This window comes from Chinchilla lanigera, unplaced genomic scaffold (genome assembly GCF_000276665.1).
Source record: "Chinchilla lanigera isolate Chin_1 unplaced genomic scaffold, ChiLan1.0 scaffold00020, whole genome shotgun sequence".
NCBI lineage: Eukaryota > Metazoa > Chordata > Mammalia > Rodentia > Chinchillidae > Chinchilla > Chinchilla lanigera.
Genome location: NW_004955421.1, coordinates 3,871,196 through 3,890,201, shown reverse-complemented (window position 1 = coordinate 3,890,201; position 19,006 = coordinate 3,871,196). Strand labels below are relative to the sequence as shown.

The window sequence follows — 19,006 nt, the reverse complement described above, 5'->3', positions numbered from 1 at the left end:
ACGACATCCTGCGCCAGCCTTCAGCAAGAGCTATTGATTGGGCAATTTATATGCCAATCAAGTTTCTAAAAATGCATGAGTTTCTGGATCTCTTCGTCCCGCCCTAAAGCCTCTGCAGCCCACCAGCTGGGAGAATGTGAGCGTGCGCAATGGAGATCACTGTCCGCTTTTCCTATTGGTTTTTTCCTAGTAGCTGCAGGAGAATACGAAATCTCCAGCCAATAGGAAGGGAGTTGTCATAGCAGAGGCTGGTGTTTTCCCGCTGAGGTGATCTGTCGCAGAGCCAAAGAGGTGCTTTTCCCGGTCGGCTCCTCCCCTCTCCTTGTGGCCTCTCTGAGGTTTGCGGTGCTCTTGCGGCTTCCCGCAGAATGTGGATGACGCCCAAAAGGAGCAAGATGGAAGTCGACGAAGCTCTTGTTTTCCGGCCCGAGTGGACCCAGCGTTATTTGGTGGTGGAGCCTCCGGAGGGCAACGGTGCTCTGTGCCTGGTGTGTCACCGTCTCGTCGCTTCTACCCGCGAACGCGATGTCAGACGCCACTATGAGGCCGAACACGAATTCTACGAGCGGTATGTGACGGAGGAGGAGCGCGCGGCCCTGGTGGAGCGTCTCCGGCAGGGCGATGTGTCGATCGCCGACGTGCTCACTCCCGAGGAGAAAGCTGCGCGTGCAGGCCTCGGGCTCTGCCGCCTGTTGGCTTTGAAGGGCCGCGGCTGGGGTGAGGGGGACTTTGTGTACCAGTGCATGGAGGTGTTTCTGAGAGAGGTACTGCCTGATCAGATAGGCGTCCTGGAAGGCATTGATTTATCTCCGGAGATCACGAGGCAGAGGATTTTGAGCATTGACAATAATCTACGCAGTCAGCTTTTTAATCGAGCCAGGAACTTTAGGGCCTATTCTCTTGCTCTGGACGACCAGGCTTTTGTAGCCTATGAGAACTATCTCCTCGTCTTTATCCGTGGCGTGGACTCCGATTTGGAGGTGCAGGAAGACCTTCTGACCATCATCAACCTGACTCATCACTTCAGTGTCGGTGCGCTCATGTCGGCGATTCTAGAGGCCCTGCAGACAGCAGGGCTTAGCTTGCAGCGAATGGTTGGACTGACCACCACTCACACTTTGAGGATGATTGGGGAGAACTCGGGACTTGTCTCGTACATGAGAGAAAAGGCCGTGAGCCCCAACTGTTGGAATGTTATCCACTATTCAGGGTTTCTTCACTTGGAACTGTTGAGTTCTTACGATGTAGACGTTAATCAAATCGTAAATACCATATCCGAATGGATAGTCATGATTAAGACCAGAGGTGTTAGGCGACCGGAATTTCAGCCATTGCTCACTGAGTCTGAATCAGAGCATGGTGAAAGGATCAATGGACGGTGTCTGAACAATTGGCTTAGAAGAGGGAAAACATTAAAACTGATATTTTCACTAAGAAAAGAAATAGAAGCATTTTTGGTTTCAGTAGGGGCCACGACGGTCCATTTTACAGACAAGCAATGGCTTTGTGACTTTGGCTTTTTGGTGGATATTATGGACCACCTTCGAGAACTCAGTGAAGAACTGCAGGTTAGTGGAGTCTTTGCTGCTACTGCCTTTGACCATATTTGTACTTTTGAAGGTAAGCTGAATTTGTTTCAGAGACAAATTGAAGAACAAGATTTAACAGATTTTCCTGCCTTCAGCGAAGTTGTTGATGAGCTAAAACAGCAATTTAAGGAAGATCAAAAAATATTTGAGCCTGACAGGTATCAAATGGTGATCTGTCGCCTACAAAAAGATTTTGAGAGACATTTTAAGGACCTCCGATTCATTAAAAAAGACTTAGAGCTTTTTGCAAATCCATTTAACTTTAAGCCTGAATATGCGCCTATTTCAGTAAGGGTGGAGCTAACAAAACTTCAGGCAAACACTAACCTTTGGAATGAATACAGAGTCAAAGACTTGGGGCAGTTCTATGCGGGATTGCCTTCTGAAACTTACCCAATTATTAAAGGGGTTGCCTATAAAGTGGCATCCTTGTTTGATAGCAACCAAATCTGTGACAAGGCTTTTGCATATTTGACACGAAACCAACACACCTTGAGCCAGCCATTGACAGATGAGCATCTTCAAGCTCTTTTCCGGGTTGCCACAACTGAAATGGATCCCCGCTGGGATGATCTTATGAGAGAAAGAATTGAATCTAATCCATAAGTCTTTGTGGTACAGCACTGGAACAAGAATTCAATTCTAAAAAAAAGATTTTTTTCAAAGTTTACTAATTTAGATTCCTGTAAAACACCAAGTTTATTACAAGACATCGAAACGGATCAGAATTCACAGCCTTCCAACAGTTGCCTTTTTTCCATCTCCTATGGCAGCGTGGGACTGAAACATGAGAATTCTACTTTAGAAACTTAGCTTAATGACTAGTCATTGTCCTTTACTTTGTATGATATAATTGATTTTAACGGAGTTTAGTATTGATAGTGAGTTGAACTAGAAGTCTGTTTTTAAGGTGTTCTGAAGATATATGCCAAAAATTTTAGCTTAGTTTAATATAATGTTAAAATTCTGATACATAGTCCAAAATCGTCAACTCCTTAAATGTATTTAATTCAGTTTACAAAAACTCATAGCAAGTTCACAAGTTTCTGAAAAGGAAAAGCATACAAACATACAGTGGAGGTATTTTGTCTAACAAAATGTTTGAGGCTATTTTTTTAAAGCATTTCTGAGTCCAAAGTAAATATTGACAGGTTTTTCTCCCGCTCACCTTCTCCCCACCGACCCCAGTGATATTACTAACAGGAATTAAACAAGATTTTAATCAGATGAGCAAGAATCATTTTTAAGTTGCTGATTTAGGAGACTTCCTACAATTTGGAGTTTCCTAAATTATTACTATTGGGATTTCCCATGAATTTTTTTACAAGTAGGGGCTGTTTTATCAGCTTACCTTTTAAAGAACTGTGGTAAGTATAGAATCTTGACCATTGCCAATTAGTAATTGTTTTTTCTACTCTGGACGGAAGTTTCAGTCTACCAAAAGGGTGAAGAAAAAGATTTTTGCACTTCAGGATCAAGAGATTTGAGATATTTTAGCTTACTTGTCTTTATCTGCATGGCCTTATGAAGAAATCTTGGGTAAAGGAAACGCTTTATTTTAAGATGATACAGTATCAGATTTTGTTAGCTGCTGGAAATGGATTTATTCTAGAATTTAAAAGTGCTCCACACATTCAATAGTTAAGACAGTACACAAGTAGAAAATTTTCAAATCTCAAGAAGCAGTGTTATTTAAACATTGTAGTAATTCTGTATTGCTAGTAAGATGTTGGATTTGTGCTGTGACAGTAATTAATCTTCAACGTATATTAGCTGTGCAAAGTCCAATATGTGAAACTGATTTAAAAATAAAAAATAATACTTGTAACTCTTAGATTCTCAAGTACAATTTGAAAACTGTTGTGCTACAAAGTCCTGTCTTAACTATTGTAGCACATTATTTTATGGTCACTAATGTAAATTTGAAGAACCAGGATACAACCCAGAATTTAGAAGGACCTGGTTCCTAGTAATTTAAATAGAAGCTGTAAGATCTTAAGAACCAAAGTTGTATCATGGTTCTCAACCAGGGGTAGTAACCCTTGCAGTGGATGCTGGGAAATATTTTTGGGCATCTTACAGGTTGTCATTATTTACTGGGGGGGAAGGGTTTCTGCTGGTATTTAAGCCTAACCATTCCTTCCCCCATGCAGTGCACAGGACAGCCTGGCATGATGAAGAATTCTTTCTCCCAGAGTGCCAGTAGACCCTCCTCCTCATGTACATTATCTTATTTCAAGGGACAGGTCAAATTACCGGTAGAAAAGAATTGGACAGCAAGTTGGACAAACTGAGGGATTTCTTGATAGGAAAGATTAATTCCAACATTCTAACGTGGCTGGTAAGATCAATAAAGGAGTTCACAATAACATTTATAAATCAGTGTAATATTAAATCAGATTAAGGCATTCTCTCACTTCTTGGCTTTTTGGCTAAGATCAAGATTAAGGAGATCTTTTATTATAATTAGGGCAGAAAAAAGAAGTGTGGAGAAAGTATGATTTGATCAGCAAAGATGAAGCTTAAATAACTAGAAAAACAATGTAGACAAAAACTGAAAAAATAATCTACCGGTAATTTCCTGATAGCTTCGAGTATTGTCTTTCATAGCAAGTGCTTTATTGGAAGACCTGGAAGCTGTTTCTGCTTTGTAGTCTCAGTTCCTCAAATAATGAAGTCTTGTACATTTTGTGATGTTCTAGTATGTTTTGCTTAAGATGATATTAAAGTTAGTTCATATCATCTAGTTGTGTTTTGGGGGTGGGTGGGGATATAAGCCAAGGATTTAAAACTTGATCCTAGGCACTGGGGAATTTGCTATAACTAGTCTTGTCTGTAGAAAAACAAAGTGTATTTTACTGTTTTCTGTAAATTTTGTAGATGCATGACAGTCTTATTTTTAAGTATATAGTTGTTATTGATCCTGTTGTATTGGTGAATATAGTTAAAGTAAGTACCATTTTAAAAAAAACTTGATGTCCTTAACAGTTACTTCCCCAAATCTCTCATTTCCACTAATTATTCTGAAGGGTTTGCTTTCCCAGTCTCCCATATTGCCAAACTGTTCTACCAAACTCTCTTACTGCTTGTCAAAATCACTGAAATACTCAATTACTTTATTTTAGCTTTGAGGAGATAATCTTCTCCAGGTATGCATTCTCATTCTTTGCAGGCTCCTTTTCCCTCAAGTATCTGACCTTAAGGTTTTACTTTACTAATTTTTTCAAGTCTGCCTAAACTTCATTGCCCTTACCTATCTTGAATTATATCCCTGGCTGATCCCAACTCGTACTGCTTCAGTTACCACCTATATGCAGATCCCAAATTCATATCCCCTTTCTAGATTTTTTTTTTCCTAAGTTATACCTAACTGTTAACATAAATCCACTTACGCTGTTTCACAGGCACCACACCGTGCCATTGATCTTGCCCCCACCCCTGCTTGTCCTCTCTTTTTCCTTCTTTCTTTCATAGGTGGCACTGTCACTGCCAACTGTCTAGTTTCCTTTGCCCAAGCAAAAACCGAGTCAGTCTAATCATGTCACTCCACTGCTTTCATCATTGCTCTTAGAATAAAATAGAAATTTCTGTTCATCTTTCTGGTCTCAGTTTATATGCTACTTTGTCTAGAAAGCCTTCACTGATGCCCTCTGGACCAAGTGGCCCAACCGTGCACTCTCAGTACTCCCTGTGCTTCCTCAGCCATACACTTAATTAACACTTGTTATTGCAGCGTATTGATCACTACTAGAGTAAGCTTTATAAGGGCAGGGACCATAAATAGACTTGCTCACTGTTACATCTCTAATGCTTAGCACAATGCCTGGCATTTGAGTAAATGTTTGGATAAATAAGTATTTGTATGGTGTTTTATGATCTTTGAAGCTGTTTGCAGTTTCATTTGACCTTTACAGTGATCCTACCTGTTCACTGGGTAGTTCTCAGCCACATATTATAAATTAAGAAGTGAAGCTAAATTCTTTGTGACTAGGAACCTTGTTACTGTATTCCCAGAATTTAGTGCAGTGCTTAGCATGTGGGTGGAACATTGCGGATGTTGTTAAGGAAACAAACTGAGATTGCCACTTTCCCTAGTAAGCATGAGTACGATTCAAACTCAGATGTACTCACTTAAATCTACTTTGTAATATTAAGTACATTCATGGCATGGAATCTTTAATTTTTTTTAATTTCCAAAGGAACCTACATATAGAGAGGAGATTGTACAGCTGTTTAAGTTGAACTAAGATACTACTTCAGTAATCAAAAAGTTACATTTGGTATTGGAGAAAGATAATGCCACATACAAGTTAATACCCATTTTTCCTTTTGTAAACATCAACCCTAGGAAAAATTGGCATATTATTTACTTGTTACTTTGCTTTACAGCTGATTTCTGACTCTTCTGGAATTTAAAAGTAAGTAAATTTAACAAAATATTAGAAGGGTGACTTAGGCCTTCTGGTTACTAGATGTTCATTTCGCTTGCTTTCCTACCTGCAGAATGTGCTCATCATCTCCCCAAGGGAGATACCCAATGGATAGCTGATTAACGTGTACTTTTAGATTTGCTACATTTCTTTGCTTGTTCCTATGCATCTCTGAACTTAATTTTTGGTTAGTGGGGCCTTTGAGATTTAAAGAAAAGAGCCATACCCTTAATCTCTCTTAAAATTACTTTTTCAAATTTGAAGCATTAACTCTTGATTGGGCTTTTTAGTCTGAGGCACATAAACTCATTCAGAGATCCTAATGATAGATGTGATAGTCATCTTTGCTGCAGAATTAGGTTTTAATCAACCTTTGGGGTAAAGGATTTCTCATTTTTATCTTGTAACTGAAAAGTTGCCTCATACTACCAAGTAAATACTTGAGTTTATGAATTCCTGCCTGATTCATTTCATTTCTGCCTGCAAACTGATTCCTTTTTTAGTTCATCTCTTCTGTACATTCTGCCAAATGCAGCCAATGACAACAAAGTAATTTATTTTTCTACATTTTCTTTAATAAAGAATAGATTATCTGCCTTTCTGTTTATCTCACGGACAGTTTCACTTCTGTATAGTAGGAATTGCCTCCATGTAAGTTATTTTTTCCTTCCTCCAATAGCAGTTTCCTAAATCCTTGCCAATTAATCACTAAGTCAGGTGTTCAGTAGTTAGTTCTTAAGTCTTTTAAAAATGGAATCAATTCCTGTGTCAGGATGGGCTGGGCTGCCATGAGGTAACAACTGCAAAATCTTAGTGTCTCAGACACAGTGTCTATTGCAGCTTGGCTAAAGACTGCTGTAGGTAAGGAGCCGGCAGACTAAAGCCCACAGATAGAATCTGTCCTGTGTTTCCAAATAAAGTTTATTGGAGTACAGCCTTGTCCATGTATGTGTTGTCTATGGCTGCTTTTTCTCTACAGTGGCAGAGCCAAGTATTTTTAATATGCCTAAAATATTTACCTTATGGCCCTTTATAGAAAAAAGATCACTGGTCCCTGCTGTAAATTGTCCTCGTTCTAGGACTTGGCTGATAAAGCAGATAGCATCAGGGTTTGGCTGCTCACTTGGGAACTGAAAAAAGAAAGTTGAGCAAATAACTTGTAGGTCCTTAGCAGCCCTTGGTCATGCCAAAGGTGAAGGAGTGTAAATGACCCCATGCATCATGGAGGAAAACCAGAAAAAAAATTTGGAAGATAAACACTATTTGTTAACATATCATATCTCTACAATTTTTCATTATATTTTTGTCTTTTATTGAGATAAAAGTTTACAAGTGTAAGTGTATACCTCTGAGTTTTTTTATATACCCTTGAATGTGCCACCCAGATCAAGGTAGAAAATATTTGTTACCCCAGGAGGTACTTTATAGCTCTCCCACACACAGACAACTGTTATTCTGACTTTTATTGCCATCAGTTTTGCCTATTTTAAGATTATATGTAAATGAGATAATTATATGCAGTTTTTTTGAACATTATCTACAAGAGTAATCTATGTTGTATGTAGCAGCAGTTCATGTTTTACCTGTGTAGTATTCCATTATATGATTGTTCTACAATTTATTCAATCTAATGTTGATGTAAATTTGGATTGTTTCCAGTTTGTGGTCTTTATGAATAAAGTTGCTGTGAAAATTTTTGTGTTTCTTAGTGAACATGTATATCTGTTCCTTTTGCGATACTCTTTGGTACCCTGCCTTCATATTTCCTTCATATAGATTTTTTCCACACAGCAGCAAGAGTGATTCTTATTTTAAAAATAAACCAGATAATGCCAGTTCTTGCTTCAAAATCCTCTAATGACTTTGTTTAGACACGGTGGCATATCCTAGGCTGAGGCAGGGGACTTCAGGTTTAGGACCAGTCTGGGTAACAACAAGACCCTGTTTCAAAAAACAAAAAGGAAATAAAGGGCTTGGGATGTAGCTCAGTGGTAGTGCTCTTCCCTACTATGTCCAAAGCCCTGGATTGAATCCCCAGTACTACAAAAAACAAATAACTAACAAAAATCTAAAGTCTTTGTCATGACCTGTAAAGTCCTGCATAATTTAGATCATTCTGTTCTGTACCAGACACTGCTTGCAAATTTGGAGATCAACGACTTGTCTCTGTTCTTAAAAGAGATAATCAAAGAGGTTATGTTGAGGGGGAGGGTTGGTGCCCTCCCTCTGTTTTGCCCTCCAAAACACATGCTTTGCCACTGAGGTGTATGTCCAGCCCTAAGGGTTTTGATGTAAAACATAACACTGGTTTATGGTAAATTAATTATCCCAGGGGACACTAATGTTTAACTCCTAGAAGGGATTTAGAGATTAAAATACAAACCTTGATAAGCTTTTTTAGATGTGTAAGGTCTTATATTTTAGTTTTTCTGGTTGTAAGTGCTTAGTTCCATGAAGGATAGGAGGGGTTTGGGAGCTGAAGGTAGAAGCAGTAGGAAGGCAGTGAGATAAACAAAATCTTAAGTGCAAGACTTCCTTAAATGTACCATTGTTAGTACATCTTTTCATAACTATTCGTGTGCACTTAAGCTACATATACATAAATAATAAAATTTGGTTCATAATAAGTCCATGAATCCACAATCAAGACAGTGAATAGCACTTGGGAAAGTTTGCATTTGGCTTTGACTAATGGGAAGGGAAATTTACAACTTAAAGGAGAAAAAAGGACTTCATTGGAAGGAGCTGTCTAAATTCAGGCTGCTTTAACCATTATTTCTCAGTTATGGAGACTAGAAAGATCAAGGTGTCTGATGAGAGACTACTTCCAGTGGTTTACAGATAAACCATCTTCTCATTTTATCCTCATGGTAGAGAGCAAAAAGAACAAACTTGTGTCTTTTTATAAGAGCAGCAATCCTACCATGAGGGGGTCCACCCTTATCACCTAATTGCTTATTAAAGGCTCCATCTCTTAATACTATAACATTGGGGGTTAGGATTGCAACATTGGAATTTGGGGGACATTCTGTCCAAAAAGAATATATGGAGATATCTCTCAACCACCATTGTCTACTACCCTTCTCTGTATGTTAGCATGTTGCCAGTTAGCTTCTATATACCTCGCTGGTTTCTGTAACAACTTTCCAGTGCCACTGACTCATTCTGCTTATATGCCAGTTGTATATTCCTGGCAGGAACTTGAGCAGTTCAGTCTTCATGTTAGTTCCCTGAGACCAGGCATATACTTGTAGTGAGGTGAGTGGTGGTTCTGAAGGGGAGAGTTCCATACTGTTTAATAGGTCTTCCTGGTAACTTGTACCAGCTTAAGAGGAGGGTAAAAGAGGAATGATTAGAGAAATATGGGAATATCTCATGAAAACTATGTAAAGGAATTAAATTCAGCATCGACAGTTATTTACTAAAGGTGTACTAGACTCGAACTGATCTGGTATCGTACAGCAAAATAAACTTTGTACCCTTATGGATCTTGTCTGTGACCCCTTCGTGTATTGCTTTAATCTCTCTGAACATTGGCTTCAGCTGCTCACTTTTTTCCACGGGAGAACAGTTGTGATTCAGGCCACCAGTCCTGTAGTTGAGGTGGACAGAGAATACTATAGGAGGATTTGGGCTGAGCAGGCACACCAAGAGCTGTCTTATTCAGTCATCCTAATGAATGTTTTGCCTCCTCTTGGGGTTCGCACTGATTCTTTTTGATCAGAAATTTGGGAACCATTAAAAGGTCCAAGATCATTTATTCTAACTCCTTTAGCATGTAAAGAAATTGAGTCCCATAGAAATGGTTAAGGTTATCCTGAATTATTCAGTACAGCCAGCATGAAAGCCCAGTCTTCTGACCTGTTCCACGTTTCCCCCACCCTGCCATTGCTATCCTCTCCAGACTGGACCCATGCTTCGCTCATTTTCAAGAACAACCTGTTTTTCATGGTGGAAAGCCTCAGAATCCTTAGGACTGTGTCCTTTGGTTCTGGCTAGCACTGGCTAAGACAGGATCTCTCTCAGAGATTACACAGGAATCTTTTAGTAAATTTCTCTGAGATATTAATATATTGGATATGTAATAAAAAATTAAATTTTTCATATTTGATGTATACAGTATAAAATGTTTAAATAGCATAAATATTTCTTGTTTCTTGAGGGCCTGAAAAAATTATCTAAAAATGGATCTGGTGCTACTTTAGTTACTAACAACGTTTTCATTTCAGCTACATCTCCCACATATTTAATTAATTTTATTTCTTTGCTTGAGATAGTTTCCATTTAAATTTTTCAACTATATTGAGTTATTCATGGCATTTTGCTTTGTCTTCTCTGTATTTGAATTTACACTCTCATTACTTACGTTTGGTCTTTCTCTTTTTCTTAGCCTCACTATTAAGTTTTTGTTTTGCTTTGTTTTTGCTTTTTGTTTTTAAAGAATTTGTTCTTACACTTACATAATAGTGTCATTTTCTAATTTATTGATTTCTGCTTTCCTTTTATTTGATTCATTCTTTATTTCCTTACCTTTTTTTCCCATTGTTTTCTATATCCTTGAGTTGAATATGTTCAAATCTTGTTTAAAAATTAATCTATCCCTCATTATACATTGAATCCTCTATAAATATAAAATGAATTTATTTAAAAATGTATCAGTACGTTTGCTGTACATAATTGCATTCATTGTGAGGAACTGACATATGTATATAACATACTGTATCTTTTTTTTTTTTTTTTTGGTCTTTTTGAGACAGAGTCTCACTATGTAGTTCAGGCTGGCTTTGAGCTCACTTTGTAGCCTACGCTGGTCTCAAACTCACAATGATCCTCCTGCCTCAACCTGCCAAGTGTTAGGATTACAGGCGTGCGCTACCATGCCCAGCAACATACTGTATCTTAATTATATTTACTTCCTATTTCCCTCCCTTTCCCCCTCCCTCCATCCCTTGGTTCCCTTCCCATCTACAAAAGATATATCTGTCTGTTTCCTAGTATCTATCCTGTATTCAATTTCTTGACTTGTACATCTATTCAGATAGTGTATTTCTTCTTGAGTCACTTTTGGTATTTGTGTCTTTCTAGAATTTGTCTGCTGCCTCTTGTATCTAATTCATTGATAGACATTTGCTCTTGGTATTTTTTATATTATAAAAGATGCCTCCCCACTTCTGGCAATATACCTCAAAGGGAAGAAGACAGGCATTCAAACATGTTCATAACAGCTTGACATTATAGACAAAGGGTAGAATCAAATGTTCATCAGCAAATAAATGCATAAACAAAATGTGGTAAGACAATAGACTATTATTCAGCCTTCAGAAGGAAAGATGTTTTGACACATGGTATGTCCTGAGTGAACCCTAAAGTCATCATGCTAATTGAAATAAACTGGTCACAGAAAGACAAATTCTGTGATTTACTTATATGAAGGTACCTAGAGCACAGCAGTATAGGGAACCACCAGCTTAACAAGATGACAGCCATCTCAGTTGTAACTGCCATTTTGCCTACCTGGTGACCCTGACATAACATCACAGCCCTGTAGGACAATTTCATGGATAGAAGATTCCATCTTAGTATAGAGCTTAGTAATCTCAGCATACAATTTTTTCCTTTTTTTTTTTTTTCTGGTACTGAGAATCGAACTCATGACCTCGCACTTGCCAGGCAGGCATTGTGCCGCTGAGCAGCCCCTTTTCCTTTCCTTATTGAGAACTCTCACCTCTTCCATCAAGAGAACCACTGTTCAGTTTCTTTTTGGCACTGTCTGATTTGTCAGCATCATTATTCCTTGTGCTTTGGGACCATTATTAAGAAAAATGAGTTACTTGAATGCAAGCACCGTATTACTGTGACAATGGATTGATAAGATGGCAACTAAGTACTAGTTGCCATCTTGGGGAGGGGTGACTTATACAGTGTAGATATGATAGACAAAGGGATGATTCACATCCTGGTGGGACAAAGCAGAATAGTGCAAAATTTTAGTGAGCACAGTGGTGCAAGCCAATGATTCCATACTCTCGAGGGTAAGGTAGGGATCAGAAGTTTGAGGCCAGTTTCAGCAACTTAGCAAGACCCTGTCTCAAAGTAAAATTTTAAAAGGCAAGGGGCATTGCTTAGTGTTTCCTGACTATAATTTCCAGTACCACTACCACCTAAAAAACTGAATTTTAAATTTTGTGAATTTCTTCTCAATATTTATAAAATATTGTCTTAGTTTATTTGGGCAGCCACAAGAAGATACTTTAGATTAGGAATTTATAAATAGTAGAAATTTATTTCTCATAGCTTTTGACTGGGGTATTGGTTCCACAGGTATATATATTTGTCAAAACTCCTCAGACCATACATTTAAGTGTGTATGGTAAAACTGTAAATTTCAGTATACATTATTTCTACCACAATGTAATTTTTTTTTTTTTTTTTAAGAAAGAGGGCTGTAGATGTAGCTCAGTAGTACAGTACTTGCCTAGCATACCTGAGGTACTGGGTTCCATCTTAGTACCACTAAAAATAAAAGTCATATCCCCGCTCTGCCCCCCCCCCGTACCCTGGGTCAATGAAGCAAGTATGGAAAAAGTAATATAGTTGATGTCATCTATGTACTTTAATGTATACAATTTATAAAAAAAAATTTATCATGAGTAGGTTTGCTTGCAAAAAAAAAGCAGAACAGCAGGGCATTGCTGACTGACATAACTCCCTTAGCCAGTGTTAAAAGTCACAGTGTCACAAGCTTCCTATATCCACTGTCACAGTTCACAAGTGTCACAAGCTTCCTATAGCTGGACAGCATCATACATGGTCAAAACACAGCTCAGAGAGGTGTCATAGCTCACCAGAAAGGCTGCTCGGTAAACAGCAGATTTCAACATTATTTTTGGTATCAGTGAACAGCTAGTTTCCCTGGCAACAGGGCCTACTTAATGAACGGTGACAGGGAGTAGGCATGAACATGTCCACAGCGGGTATACCTAGAGAAAAAAATCCACTTTAATAAATATTTCCTTTTAAGCTACATATTCAGGTCTGTTAATGGTTTTAAGAATAAAAAATTGAACAGTACCAAAGGAGATAGTGAAAAGCTTTGATGTCTCTCCTCTGCTTCCTCATTCTTATGTTGTGGTAACAGTGACATATAAGGATTTTTTTGATGATGAGCTCTTTTGATTTCATCTGTATCTATATATTTAATTTTTAATTAACTCTAGATATTGTCTACTGCCTATGATTAATGAGGATTAGTTAATTTATATCATCCCACTTCTTTCCTTCTTCTATTACTTTTCATAATTATATCATTGGTTTTCTCTCTGTTAGTTACTTTTACAAATTTAGATTTTATTCTTATGTGATTTGTTTTTTACTCTAATTTTTGCCAGTGTCTCTTGGTTTTTTTTCCTGTGCTTGCCTTCATTTCTCCTCTCACTTCTGAGTTTCTGTGAACTCCACTTTTATATTTGCATTGTTACGGTTGAAAGAAATTTACATTCCACTCAGAAATCATAACTGAATCCCCATGCTTGTTTTATGGTTTGAAGACACAAGTTTAAAATTAATAAATAATAACAAATTGTTATGATTTTAACTATTCTTCTATACTTCTAATATTATGGTTCTGGACTCCTCAATGGACAATGTTCCTAGAAAATTGTATGGATTCGTTTTTCTCAAATGATCATGTTGCTCGAATTCATCCCATACTTTAGGTCATCGTTTTCTTGTTTTCTTTGAATTGTTAATTTTTCCTCCTCAGTGAGAGAAGTAAAAACATTCTTCTTTAAAGCTTTGAAGCCAGCCTCTTCTCCAGTTCTTAAAATTTTATTTTGAGACAGGGTCTTACTCAGCTGCTCTGACTGACTTCAAACTTTCAATCCTTTGCCTCAGCCTCCTCAGTAGCTGAGATTACTTGCAGGTGTGTGCCACCATGTCAGCTATAATTCTTCTTAAAGATATCTTTTTGGAGCCTGTTGCCTTCCTGTTTTGATTTTGACAATTTTTTTTCAAAACCCATTGTAATGGAGAAGTTTGTGTCAACTCAGTTGGCTTGGAAGTTGCTGGGGGACTGATGGAGCATACTTCTGGCTGTGTCTAGGTGGGCCACGGAGGTGTGACCTTGAATATTATGTCGGATCCCCTTTCCCTTCTTCTTTGGCACTGTTCCCCTTCTGTGCTTCCCAGTCAGCTTGCTCCACAGGCCCATCCACAATGATGTATGTGCCTAGAAGCCAGCTAACCAGAGACTGAATTCCCCAAAATTGTGAGCTAAGTTAAATTTCTCTTCCTTTAAATGGTGGGTGTCAGATATTGTGCCAACGTGACGGAAAAACTAATACGTCTACTGAAAGTTGTCATTCTGAGGTTTCTTTATTATCAGATTAACAAAATTATTCTGCCATTTCTTGCCTTCTGCATTCCTCACATCTGATTTTCAGGCCAATACCTTTAATTACCTCCTTCAAAAAGGTTAGATAGCAAATAAAACCTCTCACTGCTTACAGGTGTGAAAATGGCTTTAGTGTTTCTTCAGTCTTGATAGCTAACTTATTAGGTATGGAGTTTTAGGTTCGGAATTATTTTCCCACAGAACTTCAAAGATGTATTCCAATAATTCATTACAAATCTTTAAAAACTATGACTAGAACACATATATACAAAAAGTAAATTAGCACAAATATATGTCTTAATGAATTGTTGTAAAGTAAATTCCCATCTAGCCACACTCTAGGTCATAAATTAAATTTTATTCAAACCCTGGAAGTCTGCACCAATCTTCTTCCTCCTACCCTATCCACCTTGGCTCATACGCAACTTTCTGACCACAATATTCCTTTTACCATTTAGAAATATCCATGCTTCTGACTTTTATGGAAATAATCTCCATAGCTTTTGGTTTTTAGTTAGTTAGTTATTACTGATTGATGCTTGGGCTGTTTTTGAGTTTAAATAAAAATGCTGCAGCAAATATTATTGGTTTTATATTGTTATTTGAGATTAACTTCTAGAAGTGGAAGTTCTGAAAACAAAGATAGAATATTTTAAACTTGAATTGCTATTGCTAACTTAAAACTCTAAAATGTATCAAATTACAGGCCAGGCAAATGCTATTTCTTTGCATATGTAGTAATCCAAATCTTTGCTGATGTGATAGGTAAAATATGTTTTACTTTCACTTTTTAATTTTGCAATTAGTCTCTGAGCTTGCTAATTTTGGTTTCAAGCAATATTCATTTTCAACTTTTAATATTCTCAATATTCATTTTTATCTCTTGGAATTTTAATTATAGCTATTATGCTTGTTATAAGATTACTTTTTAAAAATAAAGTGAAGTCTATTCTAGTTCTATCACTGCGATAACCCCTGGGATCTCAGTGAACATCAGACCTTCATACTTTGAAGGCCTTAGATTTTTTATATTCTTTTAACCATCTAAATGGTAGAGCCCTACATACTTCTTTACCACTCTTATGGAATATACTATGTGGTGACTGAATAACTTTGGGAATGTACTACATGCCACCAAGTTCTTCACCTTAGAATGCTTAATTTTGCTGATCACGATGGGATATACCTGTATTTATAGTTACTTGAAAAACTGGGTAGGACTGTAAATTTGAGATCAGCTTGGCAGATTAGTTTAGGGAAAAAGAAAGAAAGAAAGAAAGAAAGAAAGAAAGAAAGAAAGAAAGAAAGAAAGAAAGAAAGAAAAAGAAAAGGAAAGAAAAGGAAATAAAGAAAAGTTTAAGTTATATAGGTTTCATTTCAATAACTTATTTAAAATATTGTTTTTGTCCATTTAGGCTACTATAGCAGAATTTCTTAGATTAGGTGACTTACAAATAGTAGAAATTTGTTTCTCACAGTTCTGTAAACTGAGAAATCTGAAATCAAGGTGCCAGCAAATTTGATGTCTGGTCTCTCTGTTTCATAGTCAGTGCCTTCTTGCTCCATCCTCACAGGATGGAAAGGCAGAAGGGAAAAGGGACCAACTGATTCCCTTAAGATCTTTTATAAAAGCACTAATTCAATTTATGGGAGTGGAGTGCTCATGCTCTAGTTACCTCCTATAGGTGCTACCTCTTATTATAATTGCATTCGGGATTAAGTGTCAATACAAATGCTGGAGAAGTACAAATATTCAAATATATATATATATATATATATATATATAATTATAATATATATAATCTTCCTTGAAGTGACTGTAAATGCTAATGTGTATGTAATTTTTTTAAAAACCTCAATTATTTCTATACTCTATAGGGTCATTTTTAAAAAAATGCCTTTCATATATATGTTTCTCCTCAAATATGTGGAATCTCTTGGTTGATTTCTGCTAGATAGCAGTGAAAAATTCAGAAGGCTGACTGCCATGGCTCTGCACATGGTAGGCTAGTTGACTGGATTTAATTGATGAGGAGATCTTAAAAGAGTCAAATGTTATAAAGGGGAGGACTTTATTTTGGGATACCTATATCCTTTCCAGATGATATTGCGTCATCATGAAAGCTGAATCTTCCTGAGAGTGAAACTCTGAACACACATGTCTGACTCTCATACTATCTCTGGACTTTTTGGTACATAAATGTCTTAGTTACTTTTCTTGTTACTGAGACAAAATACCCAACACCCAAAGTTAAAGGAGGACAGGATTATTTAGCTCACAGCTTGTAGAGGTTTCAGTCCATAATCAGCTGGTGTCATAGGGGAGAAACAGCCTGCGGTGTAGCAGGCAGGAAGATGCAAGCAGCAAGCCTGCCTTCTTTCTGTCCCTTTATATTCCATCCAGGCTTCAAGCCTGTTGATTGGTGCCACCCACATCGAAGGCGGGGCTTCCATTACCAACATTCAGAACAATGCTCACCCAGTTAGTGGACTAATCCAGTTATCATACCCTTAACCCCTATTCAAATACCTCTAAATCCAGTTACCTCCCAAAAGCCCCACCTATGAACATGTGAGGCTTTTGGAGGACATCGAGATACAAGCCACAACAATGAGCCAGTACATCTTTATTTAAACTAATCTGAGGTAAGTTTTTTGTTACTTAAAGCCAAAAAGGATTTAAATAGAACAGGATTCTAAATAGAATTGATTTTCACTTAACCTGAGATGTCTTTTCCCATATGTGTATATTGTTTCATATAGCTAATGGTTCACAGAGAGTATGAGCAAATCTAATTCTTTTGAATTGCTTACTAAGCATCAGTAGTGACTGTTTTAGCCATGTGATGGTGCATGTCAGTAATCCCAGCATTTGGGAGGCTGAAGCAGGAGGATCTCCTTGAGTTCAAGGCCAGCCTGGGCTACATAGTGAGTTCAAGACCAGCCTGAACTACATAGTGAGACTCTGTCTCAGAAAAATAGTGACTATTTTAGAGTGATAGGCTTACGGGGGTGACATATTTTTACTCTCACTTTCCTGAAAAAAAAGACAAAATTTACTAGAAAATATAATTTTCATGTGAACTCACTAAGCAGAGATTTTTTTTTAAGCACTGGCAGTGTGGAAGGCCCTGGCAGTGTGTGTGTTGACTTTAATGTATGGTCTTTCTTGTCTTGGTCTCAGCTGATGTAAAGAAACATCTCTGTGTAATATTTAAAGGTCTTTCAGTTTGGATCCAGGAAGGTGCTGAGCTTGAATACAATTCCCATCCACAAGGTTGGAGGTAGGACATGAGCCTCCGGGGGAGTCCTGTAGGTACGCACTCCTGCCTCAGGGTGGCGGCATGCCTAAAAGGAAAGAGGAACAGCTCCTGGTGAAGTATGTCCTTCCAGGTCTGAAGACCAAGAAGAGAAACGGTAATCATTAGAGCATCATAGGGAATAAACGTCTTTACAAGTTGGACTTGTGAACGTGGACACATGCACTTTATTCTGTGAGACAAAGGTGAGGACAGGAACATAAATGGGGCAAGCTGTAGGCTGTGGATCTCAAGATGGATCTCAAGATGGATCTCAAGATGTAGGCACTCTCAAGATGGCTGGCAGCACATTCTCACTCTTACCATCCCACCACTTTAGCTGCCTTTATTCAATCCTCTCCTGGATGTTCCCCCTTTAGGAACCTGTTTCAGCCACTGCATTTCATTTGTTGTCTTACTCAACACCCCATCAAGTCCACCTCAGGCTTTCTGTTGACCTCTGAGGCTTTCGTTTCATTTTCTGAGTATTCTTCCTTTGTGCCTCTGCCTCCCCATAAGAATTAGTTTCCCAGGTCAAATGCAATCCTAGTGAATGTTATTTTGCCCCACTCTTGATTTCCTATGATGATAAACTTATTGTCATGAGTACTACTTTGTAGTTATATTAGTAGCTTCATGACATTGGTCTCATTACTGATATATACTGTTTATTTAATTAATAATTCCACAAGGATTGTCAGCTAAGTGCCAGACAGCTGGGAACATAGAAAGAACACGACAAAAATCTTAGATTTTGGGGGCATGCATTATATAAATGACGAACATTTATAAAACAAGATGAAAAGAGCTGTAACAGAGGCTGAATAAGGAGCAGCAAGCAGGAAGTAGTGAAAATGGACAGACTGGGTCTGGGGAGGTGGGTCAGTTTAGGCTTAGACATGGGAGAGGATGACAGAGAGGACGGGTCAAATGGAAGAGGGTGGGAAGGCCCTGTCAGGCTGAAGAAATAACAACACATGAGAACCCATTAGTTCCTCAAATTTTCTGGAGTTCAGTGAGGTCAGGGAAAACCAAATGGAGGGAAGCTCCAGGCTTACCTGAGCTTTCTAGTAGGTCTGTTCTAGGTGTTTAATTTTACTGGGATAATAAACCTTTGAATCTATCTGGCTTGTCTGTGGCTAGGTTTTATCTGGTGAGTTAGTTGAATAGGAACTTTCAAGTAAGAAAAACAAATCTACCAATAAAGAAAGATAAACTCGAGGCCTTTATATTTAAATGGTCACAACTAGAGACCATACTCATAAGTGAAATAAATCAAACATACATGTGCAAGCA

At 37.9% G+C, this 19,006-nt stretch overlaps 1 protein-coding gene across 1 annotated transcript; it reads left to right on the top strand.

Moving 5' to 3' along the window:
* Positions 1–350: 350 nt before the first annotated feature.
* On the top strand, positions 351–7,716 carry Epm2aip1 (EPM2A (laforin) interacting protein 1). The gene has a single exon (XM_005383692.2). It carries the CDS (start codon positions 369–371, stop codon positions 2,193–2,195), a length of 1,827 nt encoding a protein of 608 aa, XP_005383749.1. The 5' UTR covers positions 351–368; the 3' UTR covers positions 2,196–7,716.
* Positions 7,717–19,006: the final 11,290 nt, after the last annotated feature.

Bases quoted from the DNA above. Each gene is read 5' to 3' on its own strand.
- Epm2aip1 (XM_005383692.2), top strand. From the start codon at position 369: ATGTGGATGACGCCCAAAAGGAGCAAGATGGAAGTCGACGAAGCTCTT.